This window comes from Brienomyrus brachyistius, chromosome 25 (genome assembly GCF_023856365.1).
Source record: "Brienomyrus brachyistius isolate T26 chromosome 25, BBRACH_0.4, whole genome shotgun sequence".
Taxonomy (NCBI): Eukaryota; Metazoa; Chordata; class Actinopteri; order Osteoglossiformes; family Mormyridae; genus Brienomyrus; species Brienomyrus brachyistius.
The window spans coordinates 3,843,335-3,859,642 of NC_064557.1; the positions used below are offsets into that span (position 1 = coordinate 3,843,335).

General features: G+C 46.7%; 1 protein-coding gene across 1 annotated transcript; it reads left to right on the forward strand.

Annotated features, from left to right (window-relative positions):
- The first annotated feature begins 140 nt into the window (after positions 1 to 140).
- LOC125720798 (serine protease HTRA3-like) lies at positions 141 to 11,471 on the forward strand. The gene is made up of 9 exons (XM_048996679.1): positions 141 to 961; positions 3,649 to 3,757; positions 5,878 to 6,100; positions 7,486 to 7,680; positions 7,815 to 7,847; positions 7,972 to 8,086; positions 9,240 to 9,297; positions 9,540 to 9,635; positions 10,543 to 11,471. Exons 1-9 carry the CDS (start codon positions 541 to 543, stop codon positions 10,709 to 10,711), a joined length of 1,419 nt encoding a protein of 472 aa, XP_048852636.1. The 5' UTR covers positions 141 to 540; the 3' UTR covers positions 10,712 to 11,471.
- The last annotated feature ends 4,837 nt before the right edge of the window (positions 11,472 to 16,308 follow it).

Consider the following 16,308-nt stretch of genomic DNA (forward strand, 5'->3'; position numbering starts at 1 on the left):
TCAGAGAAACGTAAATATGGGGTTTGGACCCACAAAACCGCAGCGTGGCCCCACTTTTACAGACTTGCTGTGTGTGTGTGTGTGTGTGTGTGTGGGGGGGGGGGGGGGGGGGGGCAGGGGGGAAGGAGGAGACAGATCTCTGCTGTCCCACTTCAACCTTTACTTTCAACCTTAAAACTTGCATACATACATCTCTTTGCACAATAGCACCAAGGACCTCTATAAAACAATGTAGTTTTTTTGTCTAATTTATTCAATTCGTTCATTTACAAATAGCCTTTTCATTTCAAAACGCTTGTCATTTTTTTATTTATTTATTTCTCAGGTTACTCCTGTCAGTCTCTTATTTTTTACTTTTATGAATCCATATACAGCAAAGTAATTAACCAGTGAAATAAGGATTTACCTTTGCGGATTCAGCACCCCATGGAAACATTATGTTAACTATTTTACCGTTTTAACTTTTGCATGTAGTTAATTGCAGGTTTTAAGCACATTTCGGTTCCGTTTGTTTTTTGCGGATCTGTTTCGAGGTGGAGAATGCAGATCTTAGTAATCGCTGCAGCTTTGCTGTTTATTGAGAACTTCATCGGCGCCGAGCCGAGGACCAGTTGCCCGTCTCGGTGCGACGTGAGCCGGTGCCCAAGCCCAAGCTGTCCGAGCGGCTACGTCCCGGACCGCTGCAACTGCTGCCTGGTGTGCGCCAGCGCGGAGGGCGACCCCTGCGGGCGGAAGGAGGACCTGCCGTGCGGAGACGGGCTGGTGTGCAGGCACCCGGCCGGCAAGCGACTCTCAAAGGGCGTCTGCCAGTGTAAAATGGGCCACAAAGTGTGCGGCAGCGACGGCAAGACTTACGGCAACGTGTGCCAGCTAAAGGCTGTCAGCAGGAAGGCACTGCAGCGGGGATCGCCCGCTGTTTCCCAGGCACATAAGGGATCGTGTGAAAAAGGGTCCAGCACAGGTATGTCATTTGCGTTTCGCCTATGTATAAATCTGTGTTTGCTCCACCTGCAAATACAACAGCAAATGCTATTAGAAACCAAAATTTCTAACCCCTCGTGTGTGTTTATTTTAGCCAGCTAGCGCAAGAGCATAATATAATGAATCGGTAACTGTGACTGGAAAAATCACTTGCCTTATGTTTCTGTACCGGCGTATAATTTCATATACTGCAGCCCACGTGGTGCTGCTATGTGACGGAGTGTGTGGAGATGCGGCCTGGGGGCCGCCTGTGTCTCCTCGTGCGTTAACCCGTCCTGAACTTTGTGCAACATGTCTTACTGTGAAAAACCACGGTAAGAATCCGCCCTGCTGGGTTATACAATGGCCTGATTGTAAGCCATTCAGTCAGAGGTGGATAATTCAGGTCCAGAACGTAAAAAATCCAGGCCAGGATGTTGTTTCAGCCAACCAGCTGAATATAAAGAGTCACAGTTCAGTGTAACTGCTGGGGCAGCTCACCTGCAGAGGTAATTAAGTCAACGAGCTGAATAAAGACCCTCAGATGCATGAATCCCCCGCCCCCCAACCCTCCATAGTGACCGAAACCTTTGGGGGGGGGGGGGGTGAGCAAGGAATGTCTTTGAATCCTAAACACTGAGTGTAAACACAGACGTGCGAAGCATTAGGAGGGCAGACAGAAGGCTAAGATTAAAGGGAAAAATGGCAGACAGCACCTTTGCCAGCTTCCACCGAGAGCAAACTCAGGAAAGGAGACACAATAGGCGCTGAGGACGGGCATGGTCCCCGTAGTGTGAATCCTGGGAGGCAGTCTTGTCACCAGGCTCCACCTTTACAGACAGCAGAATTCTGGGGTCTTTGGGAAGTCAGAGATATGGTTCTCGTCGCGGGACCTGGGCGGCATCGGCTCTGGGTCTGAAATCCAGCCACCCAGGATCGCGAACCCCGAAAACGGTGGAGTTCCTACACGATCCACCCCTACACCCCATAATTTCTCAGGTTTAAATCAGCTGGCATCTGCCACGGCGTAACCACGGCGTTCTGAATTACAGAGGGAGCGTAAGGAGAAGTGGGAGCAGGGCTGTCATTACGGCCGGTGCCTGCAAGCCGCTGGCCGCAATACAGAAGGTCGGACTAGTTTAAGTTTAAAACAGGCAATGGGGGTGGATGTTTAAAAGTGCTGATGTAGGGATCCTTACTGGAGCAGACTATTTATGCGTTTGTCGGTATGAATTCATCCACATTCCCGATTTTTCAGACACGTCCGGACCTCCTGCGATCTTGCGTGGGAGTGGTCACATTAAATCAGGGACAGCTTTGAGGCTGAAGTCCGCAAATTAAAATCCGTGCCAGGAAGACCCTGTGAGAAATACCATGCTTAAGGGCCACGTTAAGTGGTTTTATTTAAAAGCTTAATCCGGGGTGAATAAGATATGAACCTGATATTAGAGAGATGGGATAGCTGAAGGCCACAGATGCAAGCGGGTTTGTTCTTTCTGGGGTCCTACTGAAAATCCCCCCCCCCCCCCCCAAGATGTTCTAAAAACTAAATAAATAGACAAGAGTCAGAATATCGTAGCTAGCTAGCTGGTTAGCAGAACATGCTCCTTCAACATCTCCTGTATAAGGAATTGATTTATTTTTACATATAGTGTAGTGACTGTTTTTGTCCAGCAGGGGGCCTTGGGGACCCCATTCGAATTGGATGTGGATTGTGAGTTGGTAAACACCGCCATCGCTCACGGCCTCAAAATGGGACAGCAAAACAACCTTGTCCAAAACTGGTTGGTGAAGTGTGAAGAGTTGGGGAGGGGGGAGGGGGGGGGGGGGGGGGGGGGGGGGGGCAAAACAAAGAGTTGCTTTCAGATTCGGGGGGAGTGGAGACAAAATAACAGCACCTGTTGGCTCACTGGCCCCGTTGCCAGTCGTGTCACCCTAGCTGGGGGGTTGGGTCACACTCATACAGCCTGAGCTAAAAGTCTCACTTGTGCAGAGTTGCCCGCTGCGTTCTGAGACCTCGCTGGCGTGGGGGGGGGGGGTGTGACTGCATGGTGACGAATAGCTGCCTGACAAAACATGGCCAAGCTGAGTGTCTACTGACCTCTGCAGGTTCACAATGAGCCCAAGAGTCTTGGTTACGTATATTTGTGTGTGTGCGAGCGGGTGTGTCTGTGTGTGTGAGTGTGTGTGCGAGCGGGTGTGTGTGTGTGTACGTGTTTCCGTTTGGCTTGAGGATAAGTGGACCGTCACCGCATAAATTACAGAAAATTCGCTACAGCTAGGCTCCATGTGCCAGGTAGCTCACAGGAAACGGGATCTGGCGAAGTAGCGATCTGGATCCTTTATGGGAAGTTGCTAAGTGGAAATAATTGGCTGTTATTTCCTTTTCAGACATAAAAAACATGAAAAGCATGAAAGACTATTTAGATAAACACAAAGCACAGTCCAAAAATGAACAGATGTTATTTCTGGACAGAAATTCTCGTTATTGAGGAATATCGCATTCATTACTAATGAAGGCGATGTACATTTTGAATAACCAACATTTTATGCTTGTCATGTTTAAAGCTTTGTTTCTTAAAGGGTGGTACAGTGTTCAGTGGGGTGTGTAAGTGATGCACTGTGAGTCTTTATGACTCGTTTACGATGCTGTGGGGAGCTGTTCAGTAACACTAGCGATTCTTGCAGCTAGTGTAGGCCATTCACATCCAAACAGTCCGAGGTACAAGTTCAACTTCATCGCCGACGTGGTGGAGAAGATCGCCCCGGCTGTCGCACACATCGAGCTCTTCCTCAGGTAAATGACCTCTGTAGGTGTTGCTACCATCTTGTCTGTTCTCCCTTGGGTCTCATTATTTCATCATTTTAATTTTGCGGTTTGCTACGTAGAATAGATTTACATGCTTCCATGTTCCAAACACATTATTTTTCTCACACTGTACATCTCTGTTCACTCCATTTATAATCCTGTCCAAAATGCTCCAATAGGGTTTTAATTCCTACCCCCCTCTGGAGGCCACTGTGCTCTGATTGGTCAGCTTGCCCTACCCATTCCTCCCCTGTCTCACAGTTCGCAGAGAGATCTTCGCGGCCAATAAGGATTGTTTTAACTAGGTGACCTCACCACGTCACGGGAATAAGGGCTGGAATTTCAACGAGCCATATCAGGCAGATTAAAGAAAAGTGATTTCTGTGGTGAGAGTTACTCTCTTTGGCGTGTACTTTGGGCCTTAAGACTTTATAGACGATTTATATGCACGTAAAGCTGTATAACAAACTAAAGAAAAGGGGGGAAACCGGAAGAACATAATAGTTATCAGCTGCCCATTACATTCTCGAACACTCAATTAAATGTCCCCGCCCAAATGCCCCTGAAAGCAAGCCAGAGTCAACAGTGGCAACGAAAAACTCTGTAGTAGGAAGGAACCTTGGTAGGAGTCAGACTCAAAGGGGGAGCCCCTCCTCCAGGGGGCAGCAGAGGAAGTCCAAAACAGCAAAGTCCCAGTTTATAAAGTAAAAGTTGTGCTTAGTACAGGTTAAAATGGTCCAGTGGCCCAGTGGAGCTATGGAAGCTGATGTTTGGACAGGCATTTGAGGGGTGCTACTTCTGTCAAGATTGAGGGGGGTGTGGTCCAGTAGCGACTAGGTGAGGATGGCAGATGTGTAGCCAGGCTGGGTGGCCAGGCAGGGAACTGCCCACCATCCGGAGCTGCAGGACACAATCCCTCATGGGGTAGAGAAGAAATGGGTGTAAACACGCTCGACATCCTCCGGACCAGCACTGCACATTTTATGTATTTTGAGTTGCTAAACTTCGCGAAACTCCTAAAAAACTCCCATTTGATTTCTTATGCTGACCCTGCGATACATCGAAGCTGGAAAGCTGCAATGCAGAAGGATGGGCTGCACGGACGTTATTTGTGTGAAATTATGGTATTGCATTGCAGTTACATCCACAGAGTACGGCTTGTGTGAAAGAGATTGATTCAGGTTCGGAAAAAAAATTCTGATGGGATTCGGTTATATTTTGTGGTACCAATTAAGATTGTAGATAAAAGTATGGACTGTGGTGGGAGAGTGCATCCGCAAGCCTGAGGTTATGGGGAATGCTCTGTGCATGTTTTGCAATGATCGGATTAGTTATGATTAGTTAAGCTTGAACCAATCCCAGAATGCAGCCTGTGTTTTGTTGCTGAGGTGGGGTCTGAGTGTCAGCTAGTGAAGGCAGTGAAACTTTTATTCAGTGTTGTAAAAGCAACCCCCCCCTCCCCCCGCAACACAAATTGTGAAGGAGACCACTTAAGAATTCCCTCCCCACAAATTTTGACGGACGACCGTACACTCCCACCCCCCTGTGTAACAGAAAAGTGTTCGCGTCGGTTTTAACCTCTTTTTATTATCATGATATTTATCGCAAATTATCGAGCGGTGATATCAGAAAATTTCCAAAACCATGCAGCCATTATGTGAGTGGCAAACCGTGCGTTTTGACACCGTGAATGGCTGCATCCATGGCAAAAACAGCAGCGTAGCAACAAGCTAAACGTAACTTTTTCCCCCCACACTAAAATCCCCCCAGCTGTAAACAAACGACGACAAAAACGTTTGTGTAGGAGGAAGTGTGATGCTTAAAGCGGACCAATCACAGCTGTTGTATACGTACATTTCTGGGGAAGTGTGTGTTGATCCAGGACATAGGGTACACGCCTACATAAAGGTATAGATCATCCTTTAAGTTTCAGCCTTACAGTTTTTCCTGTGGATGAAGACGTTTGGCATGGGTGCTGCTGCTGAAAAAATTCACCCGTCATACTATTTTTAATGATTGTTTGGTGACGGCCTGTCCCCTCTATCTGTGGACGGAAACAAGCACTTAATAATTATATGTTGAACTGCTTGTTAACCCTTTCGGTACAGGCACCCACTTTTTGGCCGGAACGTGCCCCTGTCCAGTGGCTCGGGGTTCATCATGTCGGAGGCGGGGCTTATCGTGACCAACGCCCACGTGGTCTCCAGCACCACGTCCCTGTCGGGCCGGCAGCAGCTCAAAGTGCAGCTGCACGACGGCGACACATACGAGGCCGCCATCCGGGACATCGACAAGAAGTCCGACATCGCCACCATCAAGGTCAACCCCCAGGTGAGAGGCAGGGAGCCCCTACACCATGGTGTTTGAGGAGGGGAGTTCTCCATGCCACTCCCTCCCAAGTTCTACACTTTGGTGGGCTGTAAAAAAAAAAACTTTCCGGAATGATGCAATGTATGAGCTAAGGAAGAGTACATTTCGTAAAGAAAAAGGGTCATACGTCTTACAATATCTGCCCCTTTTAAGGCCTTTATTGGTTATGCCACCAGATTTATGTTCTGCAAAATTATTTTAACAAGTCTCACCAGCTGTTGGGTGGTGGCGTGTTTTCCTGTCATGACATATTCCCCAAGCGCCTGTATCACTGACTCTGGTATCACCGCCAGGCTGTCCCACATCCGGTTCACCAGGGGTCCGATTCTATGTCTTGGAAGTATGGTGGTTCTGGGAGGTATTAGGTGAACCCGCCAGGCATTATGGGAGAATGAAGTAATCAAAGGTTTGGCCGCAGAGTTGTACTTGGATCTTCAAACCGCGGCAGAGGAGTCGAAATTACCCAGCTATTATACGGTAGTTCATCCGCATTTAATCCGCTTCAGATTATACGCTTCTGTTTTTACCCTTTCCTCGTAATTCACGGTGGTCTGAAGTCGCCCAGATGGTGACGAGGCGTTCGGATCATTCTGCAGCTACGAGTGGCTAAAATGGACGTCAGCCATCTGTCGCAGACAAACGCGTAATTAAGCTCAGAACGTATCATTTTCTTCTACTCTTACGTCATGCTTCTTCTGCGAACGAGCAGAGCAGTGCTACAAACGATTGTTTTAAACACTTACAAATGACATTTGAAGGCTCCAGTAAAATGACTGCACTAAAATATTCTGTATTCGGCTAAATATGTTGGAATTAAAAATGTAACAAACCGAAGGGGGGATGCAGTAGCCTAAATCAAGAGAGATATTCATCCATCCATCCATCTTTCAATCCATCCATCCATCTATTTTCCGCGACCACTTATCCTATTCAGGGTTGTTGGGGCCTATCAAAGAAGCTATGGGTGCAAGGCAGAGACCAACCCAGGATGGAGCACCAACCCCGTCACAGGATATTTATCTAGTTGTAGATATTTATCTGTTACCTGATACACTCAGAAAAGACTGATCATGAGATGGCTGTGTGGACGTTTCCGGAAAGGGAGGAGACAGTCCACCAGCATGCTGAATGAACGATGACATCACGGTTTATGTGCAATGGATTCTGGGTACGAAATGGCTTCATTCCCCCCTGTTTATACAGTTGGGTGTTTGGCTGTGTCCAGTCAGACGTCCTGGGTGTCCTGCTGCTAGCTACCCGCTATTTCCCATCATTCCCGGGCCTTTGTCAGTCTCCTCACTGGTCCTTCTCCCTCTCCTCCTCTCTCTCGCTCTCCCCGTGCTCAGAAAAAGCTGCCCGTCTTGCGGCTGGGCCACTCGGCCGACCTGCGACCCGGGGAGTTCGTGGTGGCCATCGGAAGCCCCTTCGCCCTGCAGAACACCGTCACCACCGGCATCGTCAGCACCGCGCAGCGGGACGGCAAGGAGCTGGGCCTCCGCGACTCGGACATGGACTACGTCCAGACGGACGCCATCATCAATGTAAGGAGGACGCCTTTAATTAAATACCGGCCATATTTCACACCTAGAATGCCTTTGACAACCACATCAAAATCCAATATTCGCAGTATACATGTTATGTCATGTTTTTCCTAACTGAAATCTTTTATTTGTAGTACGGGAATTCTGGAGGTCCTCTGGTTAACTTGGTAAGGCGCTTTGTACTACTCAAATGAGTCTGTCTCTGCTATTTCAGTTCAGTGCACGATAACCATGAATGAGACTGGTGTTTGAGTTCAAGCGACGAAATGAACGTTACCTTTTGGATTCCAGGATGGAGAAGTAATCGGAATCAATACCCTGAAGGTGACAGCCGGAATATCTTTTGCCATTCCCTCGGACAGGATCAAACTGTTCCTCAACGAATCTCTGGAGAGACACAGTAAAGGTAGTGTCATCATTGACAAGGATCTGTGTCCACTAGTATTTAACTGTTGCTGTCCAAAGATCATTTATCACGTTTGGTGTTAAATACACTGTATATCATTGTTCTCATAAAGGCACATTGATCTAAAATAATTAGTGCATTGCATCAAAGGTGAGACATCTAAATACTTATTTAAATTGTGATCATTACGACAATTCTGCAATTGTGAATCAAAGCCTGAATCAATGTCTGTGATTCTGTTCCACAGTGATGGGTGTATTTGGCTTATATGGTTGAACATTTGTTTTATATTGGTTTTAGTCAAACAAAGACTATTAAGGAGACTTTACAGCTTCCCAAAGCTTCAGTCATTGGTCTCTGATGCAGGTGAGCTCCAAAGCTCCAGGTCCTAGATCACTATTAATCCAGTAGATTACTAGGCTGTTAAGACGGGGATCCACTCCTGCCCAGGGATCTGCACACTTTCATTGTGCCCCAGCACCCCCTGCTGGAATCATTCGCTACTTGTGTTCGAAATAGACATGCGATGTAAATTTCCCTCCAAAAACCGTCTGAAATAAATCGCACGACTGCTTGGGTACAATGAATCAGACACACCTCCATCCTAAATTGAACAGATGCATGGGATTCCTCCGACCTTAAGGGAAGCAACACACTTTCAATCTGAAGATAAACCAGTAGGAAATCCTGTTTCTCACTGACAGTGCCACCATGGGTATATCTCATTAACAGTACCATCTTGGACATTAGCATAACATTTAGACATCCGTTTGGTCACTGTTGATTGGTTTAAGACGCAGATGAAATTCTTTGGCCGACACCTTGATGGTCATAGACTGTTCTTGATAACACAGTAACCACCTTCAGCTGGCTGACGTTCATTAGCTTACGGCAAGCAGCTAACAAGAATAACTCCCAACATTTTCAGATAAAAATGTGACCATCTCTACTGGAGGTTCATTAGGCCCCACAGCTGACTTGACCTGCTCCATGTAGACAGACCTCCTCTGACCAACTAGCCAACTGCTTCTGCCCAAGTCTTAGAAACAGGATTACTAACCTAGAGCTATGCTAACCATGATTCTTATCCGGTCAATGCGATCGGTAGCTTTTGTTTCAGGCTGTGATGCTGAAGACCCTTTGTGTTTTTCAGAGACGAAGGGCTTGAAGAAGCGTTTCATTGGAATCCGAATGCTCACTATCACTCCAGGGTATGAGACCTTTCTGGATGTCTGTCGTATGACAGAATTTGCATGTGGTTGTCAGTTTGAGATGTTTCCAAGTCCTTGTCTGTATACATATATATAACTAAAAACAGCCGTTCATCCTTTTGATTTATGAGCTGATTCACTGAATCAGGAGCACATTCTTTAGGTCTGTGTTGTTTACATTCAGGGCATGCTAACATGAACAGTATGAGGAAAATCATACTGCTATGTGTCGATCTCGTCAGCTTGGTGGAGGACCTGAAAAAGCAGAACGTGGACTTCCCAGGCATCAGTAGCGGCATCTATGTCCACGAGGTTCTGCCCAACTCCCCGGCTCAGAAGTAGGTTACCGTCGAACCATGCGCTGCTATCGTTTCGGAATTTTCTGCTACACTGGGTCTCCTGTTGACTCAAGTGTTGCGAGTTTAAATAGCTAGATAATTTGCTGGGCAGATTCAGTAGATTTCACTGGGAATATTGAAGGAATCAATATACCTTCCTCAAGGGTACAACAGACAGTGCTGGAACACATCTGGTATTACACTTCCTTAACTGCCACGCCCCTGCTGAAAGTTACATGTCAGCACTATTCTGTGAGTCTCTTAAAGTAACAAAATGATTTAAAGTCGTATTAGAGTTACATGCAACAAAGCCACTGCCTTTGTCTGAATCTGCCCTTAATTTGAAGCAGATTCTGCATCAAATTTAATACGTGGACAGAAAAAGGCAAAAGTTACGGCAGTTTTCCTTGACTGTTTCCTGTCTGCGGGTTTGAGTTGTCCTGTTCTTTCCTGTCCTAGAAAATATATGGTTAGTTTCTTTTCCGAAGGAAAAGTGCAGACACATTGTTCCGCTGCACATCCCATAATGTAGAGAACATGCAGTTCAGGTGCCCACGTTTAGTACTGTGCAAATGTCTTACGAAGTCGAAAAAAAGTATACAGCTATTTATCTGGGTAGTAAAAGTATATGTGCTTAACAACAATAAAAGAAGTTTCTAGCGTTAGAACATGCACAACATCCTCAGGGGCTTCTCAAGGTTTTCCATATATTTGTTAAATTTCACCTCCAGCTCTATGAATTGATTATTAATTTAATTAGCTTAATAACTTGGTGAGCTATTCGTTGGCCATATGAGGTGTGCTTTGGAAAAATCAAACTTAAAAATTTAAGTTTAGTCAGGCAGCTTTTGAGTAACCAGCCTGGCTCTCTATTCCGATTTCCCGATCGCTCCCTGTTTTCCGACAGGGGCGGGATCAAGGACGGCGACATCATCGTCAAGCTGAACGGCCGCGCGCTGACCGGCACCGCCGACCTGCAGGAGGCGCTGGCGGAGGAGACCGCATTGCTACTGGAGGTGCGTCGCGGCAACGACGACCTGCTGTTCAACATCCAGCCCGACATGATTATGCAGTGACTTCGACGGCACCGCAGGACTCCAGCGCTTGGACGGTTTCGCAACGAACGAGGACTTGCCGGCCCCCCCGCATGGGCAGGTCACCACATGAGGGGGGGGGGGGTCACGGTGCGCCAATCAAAACCACACCCCAGATCGTCCTCTAGACTGACTCTGATGCAGTCTGACTGCTCACGGTGAGAGTCACATTGCACAAATATATCACATACTTCAAGAAACTGCTCGTAGACACTAACACAGTAGTATGACTGTATCTGTCACAACGAAGTCATTTATATTGAAGGAATCTGCTGAATACCGTGTACACAGTGAGTAAATCCCAATGACGTTGGTTCTGGGAACCTAAGCTTCTTTCTGTCCAAGGCAGCCAGAGCCTAATGTGAAATCACATGCTGCCAGTCAGCCTGTGATGCTTCAAAAGCGACCCGCGAGATCTCGCAAAGCCGCGGCACTGTCACGGGTTCGGGGGGGCAGCTCGCGGCGCGATCCACGGACCTGCAGTGCCGACGTGTCCATAAGCGGCGTCTCATCAGCGGCGAATACATGTTTACAGCGTCAGACCTGCCTTTACAACCAAAGTTAATATGAATAGGGAGAATTTAAATGTTTTTCTTTTCTTGTTTATCTATAAATAAGGTGTATATAACAGCTGCCGAATGGCCTGCGTGTAAAACTATTGTGTCTTAAGATCTTAATCCGCTTTGTTCCATATTTAGATTGAAAACCCCCCACTGTTAAAGTAAATCAAGCTGAAAAATTCTTTTTGTGTTTGAGTTGAGTTTATGAGTATAATAACCTCTGCAAGAGGTTCAGCAGAATATAAACCATGTTTATAAAGGGTCAGTGGATCCGAGTTAAGGCAGGAAAATGTCTCACGGAGGTCTGTGAAATGAGCCCATATATGGTGACCTAAAAAGGTGACTGACACGATCCGGAGCAAAGCCACGGTAAATCTACCATAAAACTGAATAGAAAATGTTTCCATTGCTCCCACTAAGCATGCAAATATTTACAAAGTTACAGGGTGTAAGTAGACTGAAATAGAAAAATGAGGGCCACTCGAGTTTGATTTAGTGGAAGGTCTGATGACCTAAATTCCAGGCTGACACAGGAGCTGCACTGGTTCCTCTCACTGGTTCCTCTCACTACTGACTGTGGTACTGTGATGTGCAAACCAGCCTCAAGCCAGTGATTAACATGCTTTTTTTTCAGTTACCAGTGAATTGTAATGCCAGTGAATTTTTTTAAACCACCAACTCCATCCATCCATCCATCCATCCATCTTCCAATTCTTTAGCCTCTATAAGAGATTAAACTGTTATTTCTGTAACCAGTGAATTGTAATACTTTGAAGATTTTTTTAATCGGCAACTCCTTCCATCCATCCATCCATCCATCCTTCCATCCATCCATCTATCCATCTTCGACCTCCTTATCTGTGCCGGGAAGAGGAACATCTGGAGCCTATACCAGGCAGTACAGACCAAAATATCATTGCAAGAGTAGGCACCTGAATAAGAGATGGGCAGATTTCTGTACTCAGGCCGACCTCCTTATTATATAACTTATGCAGTGAGATGATTATCAAACTTCAAAGCAGCCTCATAAATGCAAATAATCTACCAATGAAAATTAGACTTTTATTTGTCAGTGAAAAGCATACAGTGGCATTACCTCTGAAAACACTGGAAGGTTTGTTAGCACAGCTGTAACACTATAGGCCAGTCGTTGGGCTCTGTACAGAAATAGTCATTTGCTGAAATAATGTTTAACTCGTTACCACCTCAATAGACCTTCTACACACACGTTAGGGTGTGTGCTTTATTAGTCCCTGCTGTGTTTAATCCTTGACTGTGGACTCCACCTAGAGAGAGAACAGGGTTGTGGTCTCTCCTGAATGCTATCCTCCCAAAGGCCTTAAAGCAGTTTTTAACATGGAATTTTGTAGGGTTTCCCCAAGGGAGTCACAGGAGTTCATGTAGTAAGAGGAACCTGCAGACTGAAGTTATTCAAACACAGTGTGACTAGCCAGCAGACGATGCCGTCTGCCAGTCTGCTTAAGTCTGATAGTCTGCTTATAAATAAGCCAGCAATTGACTGAATAATGCAAGGTTTTGTGTGGGTTAGGTGACATGGATTCTCTCATTGCCCTTAGTGTGTGATTGGGTGTGTGCCCTGTAAAGGACTGGCATTCCATCCTGGATGTCCCCTAGTGTCATAAAATAGACTGGTGTCCGATCTAGGGCGTCCCCCGCCTTGTGCCCTGTGACAGACTGGTTTCCCATCCAGGGCGTCCCCCGCCTTGTGCCCTGTGACAGACTGGTTTCCCATCCAGGGCGTCCTCCGCCTTGTGCCCTGTGACAGACTGGTTTCCCATGCAGGGCGTCCCCCGCCTTGTGCCCTGTGACAGACTGGTTTCCCATCCAGTGAATACCCTGCCTTGTACACTGTGATGCCCTAAAGTCCCAATCAGAGACCATTGCAGTACTAAACCTGTAGGACTTACCTGTGCCCCACAACCCCATTCAGGACAGATGGACGGATGCACAGAGGGAATGAAATGCCTGTCGTTCACTGCATTTCTAACGTAAATAGTGCAGCTGCGGCGAGAACGGCCGTGTTCATACAGGCAAATGTTAGGGTTAAAGTCCTTAAAAATGTGTTTGGTTACCCTGAAAGAGGAAGAGCAGAGTAGGAGCCAGACAACGGGGTCAGAAGAGACAAAACACAGACAGCATAGCTGAGAAACAACATCCCATACTGACTTTAATTAAATCATCAGGCGGGGGGGCGCAGAGAGCCTCCAACCTACTCAGCGACTCGACCGCATTTCAAAAAACTCATGCCGACTTTATAAACATGCACCTCACTAACAGGATTAAGAACTTGGGGGGGGGGGGGGGGGGGGGGGGGGGGGGAATAAGTCTTAAAGTTGCAGTGTCAGCACATTCAGCCATGAGAATAAACAGACAGATAATATTAAATAATGATGACATTTAATCACTTTTATACTTTTCTGGATGAATAAAACTATATTACAGGGCGATAAAAATAAATTACAACAAAAACAACAAGTTCAAAACGATAAAAATAAATCGCATTACTTCAAGCCCGCATTCAGCTGTGCAGGTTTGGGCCAAAGTAATAAAAAGACGACTTTATAGTCATTTCTTGTCCGAAATTGGAAAAGTTCGGAAAAAGTACAAGTTCAGCGTTGACCCGGATTTCAGGACACGGGCTGCTGAGCTTGGCGGAGAGTCTGAGAGGGGTCTAAGGTCTCCAGGCGCAGAGCCAAGCGGTTCTGGTTGGGGTCAGCAGATGATGAGGGCTTCAGCGAGAAGATCACCGGTACTCGTCTGCCATGAGTTCCACACGCCCTTCATTCCAGGGGTCAAGGCCCAGGAACTTCATGTTCCTTCCTTAATATTCCCTTTCATCATGCCAATAGCCTGTGGTCTCAACACTTTAAAAGTGTGATGAGACCAAAACAGCCTTAAGGTATGAATATGTAACTGAACTGAGGATTTATTCAGAACATCTTATCTAATATAGACTTATCTAATATACCTCCAGTTCAGGTACTGCCTTAGTCTCCATCATCCATTCCACTGTAGTAATACCACCGAAAAGGGGAGATCGACATGTATCAGCTATTTCTGTGCAGAGAGCCGTGGCCCGCGTTTCCACCTGCCCCGGTTCTGGGCCATAGTGGAGATGAACATCCCTGACCTTCCACTGCCCATCCTGCTCTTGACGGATAGGGTCAATTTCAAGTCCATAGGGCTCGGAGTCGTCAGTTTAACCAAAAGCAGGGACATTGAAGGTCTGTTCACAGGCATCGCTCTACCATTCCCTAAGGGCCACACTGGAGTGGTGCCCCCCAGTGTCGCTTTGAACCTTGGAGGTCTCACCCCACCTTATGCAAGGGTGCTGCCAACGGGGCAAAGCCCTCAAGAAGCCTATGATAACAGGATGGGGGTTACTACTCCAGCAAATTAGAGCTGCACTATAGGACATTCCCAACAAAATCGGGTGGGGCGGAGGGGCGAGAGAGTCTATTTTCTTCTGAGGCCAATGAAACCGTTCCAGACTCCAGGCTCACAAAACTGGGGGACTCTGCTGGGTTTCCCTGCTGCTCTCCACCTGAGGAAACCATTTGTGTGGCATCTTCTAATGATGGGCTGCTAAAATCACTGAGCAATGCAACAGCTAGGACCACACAACAAAGCCTAGCAATATGGCTGTGTCTGTTACACCCAATACAGATGGGTTTCCCATGCGATTCAAAGTCGAACTGTCATGTACCTGTGGTTGGCTCACCTCCTTGATGCTGGGTGGTGCGATGATCCCATATACTTCAATATCTAGCTGTGCCTGTTGTTTACAAAGGAGATCTTTCAGCTCACCGGTCACCTCAGAGTGTGTAGGACAGGAGTAGGCTCACATTCTCAGGTTAAGATGGTCCTCCAGCCAATGGATGGCCTCGCTACAGATGACCAAAATAAAATATGGGCATCCAGCCTAACTAAGTCAAGTTAGCTGCATGCGAGCTCCCCACGCCATATGTGATCACTTACATATTCAATGAACCAGTAGTCATACCCTGCAGGTCCCAACTTCCATCAAAGATGAAAGAGCATGTGAATATTCACCATCACAGATGAAAGAGCATGTGAATATTCACCACCAAGTCACTTGCCTTCAAGCTGTCGTCTTTGAACGATCTCCTTGCGGAAACAAAAGACTGTGGACAACCAAAAACTAAAAAATAATAATTATAAAAACGAGTTAGGGCCCACAATACTTAACGACTAGGACCAAACGTAAGTGCTTCAGTCACACGGAGAAGCAAAAGACAAACAAATTATTTCCGACTCAAGAATAAAAAGATACAAAAGCCCCACAATACACTGCAAGGCAGATATTCACAAAGCACAAACGAAACACAGCTGAAGCAAAACATTGGCCACAGGCGTAAGCAGAGACCCAGCAAGACAAATAATAACCAGCCCAAACCCAGACGAAACATCTGTACATACTAAATTAATGAGAGAACAGACAAAAACTCCTTATCTGAATCAATTTCTCCTCAGCCTCATAAACTGCCAGCCCCATAGGCACTGTTCCCAATTGTAACGTGTAGCAACTGTAAACAGTGGTTACCATGGTTACAACGAATGCAGTCCCCCCCCCCCCCCCCCCCCCCCCGATTCATTTAGGAGTAAGATTTAAATGACTTTCAATGCATTCCCATTCACTACTGCAAAAACATCACCCTAAGCAGAGGCTGCATCCCAGTAATACGGCTTATCGCAGAGCCATGCTGTCCCACAATGCTGCTATGGATGCCGGGACCAAACAAGAGCTGGGAAAAGAGTTGTGAGATTTTGTTGGATTTACTGACTCGATGACGTTCCGCCCTGTCATCCATAAACACGCACAGTGAATAATAATAATAGATACTTTATTGATCCCCATGGGGAAATTGTCTTTATGCCTCCCTCGACTTGCTCTTTGCAGAGAAAGTCGTCTGTGAAGGGCTGTTACTTGTAGGGGGATGGGGGTTAAGGGCTTTGCTCAAGGACCCGCAGACGTGC